Genomic DNA, 9,980 nt, shown 5'->3' with positions numbered 1-9,980 from the left:
GTCCGGGGTTGGAGGGGGGGGAGAGAGAATGTCTGGGGTTGGAGGGGGGGAGAGAGAATCTCCAGGGTGGTTTGGGGGGGGGAGAGAATCTCCAGGGTGGAAGGGGGAGAGAGAATGTCCAGGGTGGGGGGGGGGAGAGAGAATTTCCAGGGTGGTTTGGGGGGGGCGGAGAGAATCTCCAGGGTAGTTTGGGGGGGGGGGGGGGAGATAATCTCCAGGGTGGTTTGGGGAAGGGGAGAGAATCTCCAGGGTGGAAGGGGGAGAGAGAGAATGTGCAGGGTGGGAGGGAGAGAGAGAGAATGTCCAGGGTGGGAGGGGGAGAGAGAGAATGTGCAGGGTGGGAGGGGGAGAGAGAATGTCCAGGGTGGGAGGGGAGAAAGAGAGAATGTCCAGGGTGGGAGGGGGTGAGAGAATGTCCAGGGTGGGAGGGGGGAGAGAGAGAATGTCCAGGGTGGGAGGGGGAGAGAGAGAGAATGTCCAGGCTGGGAGGGGGAGAGAGAGAATGTCCAGGGTGGGAGGGGGAGAGAGAGAGAATGTCCACGCTGGGAGGGGGAGAGAGATAATGTCCAGGGTGGGAGGGGGGAAAGAGAGAATGTCCAGGGTGGGAGGGGGGAAAGAGAGAATGTCCAGGGTGGGGGGGGGGAATGTCCAGGGTGGGAGGGGGAGAAAGAGAATGTCCAGGGTGGGAGGGGGAGAGAGAGAGAATGTCCAGGGTGGGGGGGGGAGAATGTCCAGGGTGGGAGGGGGAGAGAGAGAATGTCCAGGATGGAAGTGGGAGAGAGATAATGTCCAGGGTGGGAGGGGGGATGAGATAATGTCCAGGGTGGGAGGGGGGATGAGATAATGTCCAGGGTGGGGGGGGCAGGAGAATGTCTAGGGTGGGAGGGGGGGAGAGAGAATTTCCAGGGTGGTGGGGGGGGAGAATGTCCAGGGTGGGGGGGGAGAATGTCCAGGGTGGGGTGGTGGAGAGAGAATGTCCAGGGTGGGAGGGGGGAAAGAGAGAATGTCCAGGGTGGGAGGGGGGGCGAGATAATGTCCAGGGTGGGGGGGGGCAGAATGTCCAGGGTGGGAGGGGGAGAGAGAGAATGTCCAGGGTGGGAGGGGGGAAAGAGAGAATGTCCAGGGTGGGAGGGGGGAGAGAGAATGTCCAGGGTGGGAGGGGGGAGAGAGAGAGAATGTCCAGGGTGGGAGGGGGAGAGAGAATGTCCAGGGTGGGGGGGGGAGAATGTCCAGGGTGGGAGGGGGGAGAGAGAGAGAATGTCCTAGCTGGGAGGGGGAGAGAGAGAGAATGTCCAGGCTGGTAGGGGGAGAGAGAGATTGAATGTCCAGGGTGGGAGTGGGAGAGAGATAATGTCCAGGGTGGTGGGGGGAGAATGTCCAGGGTGGGAGGGGGAGAGAGAGAATGTCCAGGGTGGGAGTGGGAGAGAGATAATGTCCAGGATGGTGGGGGGAGAATGTCCAGGGTGGGAGGGGGAGAGAGAGAATGTCCAGGGTGGGAGTGGGAGAGAGAATGTCCAGGATGGTTTAGGGGGGGGAGAGAATCTCCAGGGTGGGAGTGGGAGAGAGATAATGTCCAGGATGGTGGGGGGAGAATGTCCAGGGTGGGAGGGGGAGAGAGAGAATGTCCAGGGTGGGAGTGGGAGAGAGATAATGTCCAGGGTGGGAGGGGGGAGAATGTCCAGGGTGGGAGGGGGGAGAGAGAATGTCCAGGATGGTTTAGGGGGGGGAGAGAATCTCCAGGGTGGGAGGCCGGAGAGAGATAATGTCCAGGGTGGGGGGTGGGAAGAATATCCAGAGTGGGAGAGGGGAGGGAGAATGTCTAAGGTGGGGGGGGGGAGAGAGAATATCCGGGGTGGGAGGGGGGAGAGAAAATGTCTAGGGTGGGGGGGGGGGAGAATGTCCAGGGTGGGAGGGGGAGAGAGAGAATGTCCAGGGTGGGAGGGGGAGAGAGAGAATGTCCAGGGTGGGAGGGGGAGAGAGAATGTCCAGGGTGTGAGGGGGGAAAGAGAGAATGTCCAGGGTGGGAGGGGGGAGAGAGAATGTCCAGGGTGGGAGGGGGGAGAGAGAGAGAACGTCCAGGGCGGGAGGGGGAGAGAGAATGTCCAGGGTGGGGGGGGAGAATGTCCAGGGTGGGAGGGGGGAGAGAGAGAGAATGTCCTAGCTGGGAGGGGGAGAGAGAGAGAATGTCCAGGCTGGGAGGGGGAGAGAGAGATTGAATGTCCAGGGTGGGAGTGGGAGAGAGAGAATGTCCAGGGTGGGAGGGGGAGAGAGAGAATGTCCAGGGTGGAAGAGGGGGAGAGAGAATGTCCAGGGTGGGAGAGGGGGAGAGAGAATCTCCAGGGTGGTTTGGGGGCGGTGGGAGAGAATCTCCAGGGTGGAAGGGGGGAGAGAATCTCCAGGGTGGAAGGGGGAGAGAGAATGTCCAGGGTGGGAGGGGGGAGAGAGAGAGAATGTCCTAGCTGGGAGGGGGAGAGAGAGAGAATGTCCAGGCTGGGAGGGGGAGAGAGAGATTGAATGTCCAGGGTGGGAGTGAGAGAGAGATAATGTCCAGGGTGGTGGGGGGAAAATGTCCAGGGTGGGAGGGGGAGAGAGAGAATGTCCAGGGTGGGAGGGGGAGAGAGAGAATGTCCAGGGTGGGAGAGGGGGAGAGAGAATCTCCAGGGTGGTTTGGGGGCAGGGGGAGAGAATCTCCAGGGTGGAAGGGGGGAGAGAATTTCCAGGGTGGAAGGGGGAGAGAGAATGTCCAGGGTGGGAGGGGGAGAGAGATAATGTCCAGGGTAGGAGGGGGGAGAATCTCCAGGGTGGGGGGGAGGGGCAAGATAATTTCCAGGATGGGGGGGTGGAGATTGTCCATGGTGGTGGGGGGAGAGAGAGAGAATGTCCAGGGTGGGAGGGGGAGATGAGAATGTCCAAGGTGGGAGGGATAGAGAGATAATGTCCGGAGTGGGAGTGGAAGAGAGATAATGTCCAGGGTGGGAGGGGGGAGAGAGAATGTCCAGGGTGGTTTGGGGGGGGGGGGGAGAGAATCTCCAGGGTGGGAAGGGGTAGAGAGATAATGTCCAGGGTGGGGGGGGGAAGAATATCCAGAGTGGGAGAGGGGAGGGAGAATGCCTAAGGTGGGGGGGGGGGACAGAATGTCCGGGGTGGGAGGGGGGGAGAGAGAATCTCCAGGGTGGTTTGGAAGGGGAGAGAATCTCCAGGGTGGAAGTGGGAGAGAGAATGTCCAGGGTGGGAGGAGGGAGAGAGAATGTCCAGGGTGGGAGGGGGGAGAGAGAATGTCCAGGGTGGGGGGGGAGAATGTCTAAGGTGGGGGGGGGGAGAGGGAGAATGTCCAGGGTGGGAGAGGGGGAGAGAGAATCTCCAGGGTGGTTGGGAGGGGGGGAGAGAATCTCCAGGGTGGGAGAATGTCTAAGGTGGGGGGGGGGAGAGAGAATGTCCAGGGTGGAAGGGGGGAGAGTGAATGTCCAGGGTGGTTTTGGGGGGGGAGAGAATCTCCAGGGTGGGAGGGGGGAGAGAGATAATGTCCAGGGTGGCGGGGGGGAGAATGTCCAGAGTGGGAGAGGGGAGGGAGAATGTCTAAGGTCGGGGGGAAGAGAGAGGATGTCCAGGGTGGGAGGGGGGAGAGAGAATGTCCAGGGTGGGAGAGGGGAGGGAGAATGTCTAAGGTGGGGGGGGGGAAGAGAGAATGTCTGGGGTTGGAGGGGGGGGAGAGAGAATGTCTGGGGTTGGAGGGGGGGAGAGAGAATCTCCAGGGTGGTTTGGGGGGGGGGGAGAGAATCTCCAGGGTGGAAGGAGGAGAGAGAATGTCCAGGGTGGTTTGGGGGGGGGAGATAATCTCCAGGGTGGTTTGGGGAAGGGGAGAGAATCTCCAGGGTGGAAGGGGGAGAGAGAATGTCCAGGGTGGGGGGGGGGGTGGAAAGAGAGAATGTCCAGGGTGGGAGGGGGGAGAATGTCCAGGGTGGGAGGGGAGAGAGACAGAGAATGTCCAGGGTGGGAGGGGGAGAGAGAGAGAATGTCCAGGGTGGGAGGGGGAGAGAGAGAATGTGCAGGGTGGGAGGGGGAGAGAGAATGTCCAGGGTGGGAGGGGGGAAAGAGAGAATGTCCAAGGTGGGAGGGGGAGAGAGAATGTCCAGGGTGGGAGGGGGGAGAGAGAGAATGTCCAGGGTGGGAGGGGGAGAGAGAGAGAATGTCCAGGCTGGGAGGGGGAGAGAGAGATAGAATGTCCAGGGTGGGAGGGGGGGAGAATGTCCAGGGTGGGAGGGGGGGAGAATGTCCAGGGTGGGAGGGGGAAAGAGAGAGAGAATGTCCAGGCTGGTAGGGGGAGAGAGAGATTGAATGTCCAGGGTGGGAGGGGGAGAGAGAGAGAATGTCCAGGGTGGGAGGGGGGGGAGAATGTCCAGGGTGGGAGGGGGAGAGAGAGAATGTCCAGGCTGGTAGGGGGAGAGAGAGATTGAATGTCCAGGGTGGGAGGGGGAGAGAGAGAGAATGTCCAGGGTGGGAGGGGGGGAGAATGTCCAGGGTGGGAGGGGGAGAGAGAATGTCCAAGGTGGGAGGGGGAGAGAGAGAATGTCCAGGATGGGAGTGGGAGAGAGAGAGAATGTCCAGGGTGGGAGTGGGAGAGAGATAATGTCCAGGGTGGTGGGGGGAGAATGTCCAGGGTGGGAGGGGGGAGAGAGAGAATGTCCAGGGCGGGAGGGGGAGAGAGAATGTCCAGGGTGGGGGGGGGGGAATGTCCAGGGTGGGAGGGGGGAGAGAGAGAGAATGTCCTAGCTGGGAGGGGGAGAGAGAGAGAATGTCCAGGCTGGGAGGGGGAGAGAGAGATTGAATGTCCAGGATGGGAGTGGGAGAGAGAGAGAATGTCCAGGGTGGGAGTGGGAGAGAGATAATGTCCAGGGTGGTGGGGGGAGAATGCCCAGGGTGGGAGGGGGAGAGAGAGAATGTCCAGGGTGGGAGTGGGAGAGAGATAATGTCCAGGGTGGGAGGGGGGAGAATGTCCAGGGTGGGAGGGGGGAGAGAGAATGTCCAGGATGGTTTGGGGGGGGGGGGGAGAGAATCTCCAGGGTGGGAGGCGGGAGAGAGATAATGTCCAGGGTGGGGGGTGGGAAGAATATCCAGAGTGGGCGAGGGGAGGGAGAATGTCTAAGGTGGGGGGGGGAGAGAGAATATCCGGGGTGGGAGGGGGGGAGAGAGTATCTCCAGGGTGGTTTGGGGGGCGAGAGAATCTCCAGGGTGGAAGGGGGAGAGAGAATGTCCAGGGTGGTGGGGGGAAAATGTCCAGGGTGGGAGGGGGAGAGAGAGAATGTCCAGGGTGGGAGGGGGAGAGAGAGAATGTCCAGGGTGGGAGAGGGGGAGAGAGAATCTCCAGGGTGGTTTGGGGGCAGGGGGAGAGAATCTCCAGGGTGGAAGGGGGGAGAGAATCTCCAGGGTGGAAGGGGGAGAGAGAATGTCCAGGGTGGGAGGGGGAGAGAGATAATGTCCAGGGTAGGAGGGGGGAGAATCTCCAGGGTGGGGGGGAGGGGCAAGATAATTTCCAGGATGGGGGGGTGGAGATTGTCCATGGTGGTGGGGGGAGAGAGAGAGAATGTCCAGGGTGGGAGGGGGAGATGAGAATGTCCAGGGTGGGAGGGGTAGAGAGATAATGTCCGGAGTGGGAGGGGGAGAGAGAGAGAACGTCCAGGGTGGGAGAGGGGCAGAGAGAGTGTCCAGGGTGGGGGGGGGGCGAGATAATGTCCAGGGTGGGGGGGTGAGAATGTCCAGGGTGGGAGGGGGAGAGAGAGAATGTCCAGGGTGGGAGTGGAAGAGAGATAATGTCCAGGGTGGGAGGGGGGAGAATGTCCAGGGTGGGAGGGGGGAGAGAGAATGTCCAGGGTGGTTTGGGGGGGGGGGGAGAATCTCCGGGGGGGGGAGAGAGAATCTCCAGGGTGGGAAGGGGGAGAGGGATAATGTCCAGGGTGGGGGGGGGGGGAAGAATATCCAGAGTGGGAGAGGGGAGGGAGAATGCCTGTGGGGGGGGAGAGAATGTCCGGGGTGGGAGGGGGGGAGAGAGAATCTCCAGGGTGGTTTGGGAGGGGAGAGAATCTCCAGGGTGGAAGGGGAAGAGAGAATGTCCAGGGTGGGATAGGGGAGGGAGATAATGTCCAGGGTGGGAGGGGGAGAGAGATAATGTCCAGGGTGGGAGGGGGGAGAATCTCCAGGGTGGGGGGGGGGGCGAGATAATGTCCAGGGTGGGGGAGCGGAGATTGTCCAGGGTGGGGGAGGGAGAGAGAGAGAATGTCCAGGGTGGGAGGGGGGTGAGATAATGTCCAGGGTGGGGGGGGGAGAATGTCCAGGGTGGGAGGGGGAGAGAGAATGTCCAGGGTGGGAGGGGGAGAGAGAATGTCCAGGGTGGGAGGGGGAGAATCTCCAGGGTGGGAGGGGGGGGGCGAGATAATGTCCAGGGTGGGGGAGCGGAGATTGTCCAGGGTGGGGGAGGGAGAGAGAGAGAATGTCCAGGGTGGGAGGGGGAGAGAGAGAGAATGTCCAGGGTGGGAGAGGGGGAGAGAGAATGTCCAGGGTGGGAGGGGGGTGAGATAATGTCCAGGGTGGGGGGGGGGGAGAATGTCCAGGGTGGGAAGGGGAGAGAGAGAATGTCCAGGGTGGGAGGGGGGAGAATGTCCAGGGTGGGAGGGGGGAGAATGTCCAGGGTGGGAGGGGGGGCATTTTTCTAAATTCCAGTGAGCACAGGCCCAAAGCTGCCAAACTCTCCTCATGTGGGGAGAAGGTAGGAGATTGGAGCTGACAGGAAAATTGGATCAGCCATGATGAAATGGCAGAACAGATTCGATGGGCCATATGGCCTAATTCTGCTGCTATAACTTGGGGTCTGGTGCAGAAGGCAGGAGAATGGGGTTGAAATAGATCATAAATCAACCATGATGGAATGGTGCAGCAGACTCGATGGGCCAAATGGCCTAATTCTGCTCAGATGTCTTATAGTCTTATGGTCCAAATTTATTCTCAAAGTCCATATATGTCAGCATATATTGCGCCGAGCTCCAGTTTCTTGCAGGCATTCACAGTAGAAGATGGAAATGCAATAGAATCACTGAAACCCTACCCGCAAAGCCTGACAAATAACCAATGTGCAAACGAAGACAGGCTGCAAATAAAATCATTGAATAAATAAATTAAGAAATAATAGAGAGCAGGATTTGTGCAGCCCGTGAAAGTGAGTCTGCAGGTTGTGGAATCAGTTTGGCGTTGAGGAGAGTGAAGTTATCCTCTCCGGTGCAAGAGCCTGATGGTTGGAGGAGGGTAATTACTGTTCCTGAACTTGTGGCCTTTGTACCTCCTGCTTGACGGCAGCAGCGAGAAGAGAGCACGGCCCGGGTGGTGGGGAGCCTTGACAACGGATGTTGCTTTCCTGCGAAAACACTCCTCGTAAATGTGTTCAGTGACGGGAAGGACTTTTCCTGCGGTGGACTGGGCTGCGTCCACCACCCTTTGTAGCTTTTTCCACTCCAGGGCATCGGTGTTCCCACCCCAGGCTGTGACGCGGCCAGTCAGGATACTCTCTGCTGTGCGTCTAAAGATGTCGGACAAAGTTTCAGATCTCTAACACAGTAGAGGCACAGTCATGCCTTCTTTGCGATCGCAGCTACTTGCTGGTCCCAGCACAGATCCTATGAGATGATAACGCCAAGGCATTTAAAGTGCAGCCCACCCCAACACCGCGGGCCCCTCACCTTTAAGAGATCCAGCTGGTCTGTGAGCTTGCGGCAGGCACCGGAGAAGAGCTGATCCTTCTCCTCATGGACGTACTTCTCCATCTGGGATTTCATCCGGTCAAAGCAGCGTGGACCGTGCTCCAACGCGCACACTGTGAGGAATTGGGAGCGTTAACAGACCAACCGTTCAGCAGCTACAAAATCAGATCCACACTCAGCTGCAGTTAAACACGACAGCCAGTGTGCACAGCAAGAGCCCACAATGACCTGAAGCCATCTTTGGATGGTGTGCATCTCAGACAGCCTCCGAACAACCAGGCCCAGCTCCTGGTCTTCACATGCGACCTAGTTACTAAGCCCAGCTGAATGGTTTCTACTGACAGGAGAAGGGGCAAAGGTGGGCTACTGGCACCTTAAAACCAGTCACTTCGGGCAGATGGGGCTCGTCAGCCGTGGTTGGCAGCTCACCTAGGGGAAGGAAAACTCTGATCTCAAACCTCCACAGGCTTGTGGTTATACCCACCCCTGGGGAGGCTTTGGGATAAACCCTGAGGAAACATTTGGAACTGGGATTCCTAAAGCAGTGTTACGTTCAGTTCAACGCTGACTGGCAACTCCTGCAACACCGCTGGTACCAAACCGTATCGGTCTCTGCCGTTCCTTTGGGTTCATCTGCTGCATGGAGAGGGGGAGCCTGCTGCATGGACGCCAGCTTGCTCTCCATATCGTACTGTCTTGGCTTGAGTATTACACAGACAGCTGGGACACAACATATCCATGGTCAACCCCAACCAACCCCTATCATCTTTCGATAGTATCCATAGAGAACAATTTTACACTGCTCTTGCTCAAAAAATGACTTCAGTACCACCCACCAGGGTGACACTGCCCCTTGACAATATACAGTAGTGTGCTCTGAGCAGAAACACTCCAACAGTCAGCTCACCCAAAGCACCATCCCTCTGAATGAGTATAGTCCCTCCTACAGGACCCTGCTCCCTCGGTACCGCCCCCCCCCACAGCAAATACCTCCCTTAGTACCACCCCTCCCACAGTGTGACCCTCCCTCGGTACTGCCCCTCCCACAGTGTGACCCTCCCTCGGTACCACCCCTCCCACAGTGTGACCCTCCCTCTGTACTACCCCTCCCACAGTGTGACCCTCCGTCAGTACCGCCCCTCCCACGGTGTGTCCCTCCCTCGGTACCGCCCCTCCCACAGTGTGTCCCTCCCTCAGTACTGCCCCTCCCACGGTATGTCTCTCCCTCGGTAGCACCCCTCCCACAGTGTGACTCTCCCTTAGTACCACCCCTCCCACAGTGTGACCCTCCCTCGGTACTGCCCCTCCCACAGTGTGACCCTCCCTCGGTACCACCCCTCCCACAGTGTGACCCTCCCTCTGTACCACCCCTCCCACAGTGTGACCCTCCGTCAGTACCGCCCCTCCCACGGTGTGTCCCTCCCTCGGTACTGCCCCTCCCACAGTGTGTCCCTCCCTCAGTACTGCCCCTCCCACGGTATGTCTCTCCCTCGGTAGCACCCCTCCCACAGTGTGACTCTCCCTCAGTAGCACCCCTCCCACAGTGTGACCCCCCCCCCTCGGTACCGCCCCTCCCACGGTGTGACCCTCCCTCGGTACCGCCCCTGCCACGGTGTGACCCTCCCTCGGTACCGCCCCTCCCACAGTGTGACCCTCCCACAGTACCACCCCTCCCACAGTGTGTCCCTCCCTCGGTACCGCCCTTCCCACGGTGTGTCTCTCCCTCGGTAGCACCCCTCCCACAGTGTGACTCTCCCTCGGTAGCACCCCTCCCACAGTGTGACCCCCCCTCAGTACCGCCCCTCCCACAGTGTGACCCTCCCTCGGTACCGCCCCTCCCACAGTGTGACCCTCCCTCGGTACCGCCCCTGCCACGGTGTGACCCTCCCTCGGTACCGCCCCTCCCACAGTGTGACCCTCCCTCCATACCGCCCCTCCCACCATGTGACCCTCCCTCGGTACCACCCCTCCCACAGTGTGACTCCCCCTCAGTACCGCCCCTCCCACAATGTGACACTCCCTCAGTGCCACCCTTTTGATTTTCAACTCAGCTATTGTCCTTCAGTCCCTGAATTTGAGCTGTCTGTTCACAGTACAACCGGGTCTGGCATGTATGACAGCTCATAAAATCACGCAGGTGCTAGGGGCTGACTGGGGAAAGGGCACTTCCTCTGTCTGACCCCAGGCCTTGGAAGGGTCTGCCTCTGCTCCCTCCCCCCCACCCCCCACAACCTG

General features: G+C 59.8%; 1 protein-coding gene across 4 annotated transcripts in view; it reads right to left on the bottom strand.

Moving 5' to 3' along the window:
* LOC140195624 (uncharacterized) overlaps positions 1 to 9,980 on the bottom strand; it is a 155,254-nt gene that overhangs the window by 45,916 nt on the left and 99,358 nt on the right. For all 4 annotated transcript variants that reach the window (XM_072254283.1, XM_072254282.1, XM_072254285.1 and 1 more), the window contains one exon: positions 7,725 to 7,858. In XM_072254283.1, the coding sequence (XP_072110384.1) occupies positions 7,725 to 7,858 (134 nt within the window). The remainder of the gene's footprint in view (positions 1 to 7,724; positions 7,859 to 9,980) is intronic.

Source organism: Mobula birostris, chromosome 3 (genome assembly GCF_030028105.1).
Source record: "Mobula birostris isolate sMobBir1 chromosome 3, sMobBir1.hap1, whole genome shotgun sequence".
NCBI classification, from domain to species: domain Eukaryota; kingdom Metazoa; phylum Chordata; class Chondrichthyes; order Myliobatiformes; family Myliobatidae; genus Mobula; species Mobula birostris.
Note: the sequence above shows the minus strand (reverse complement) of the source record. Positions and strands in the feature narration are given on the sequence as shown.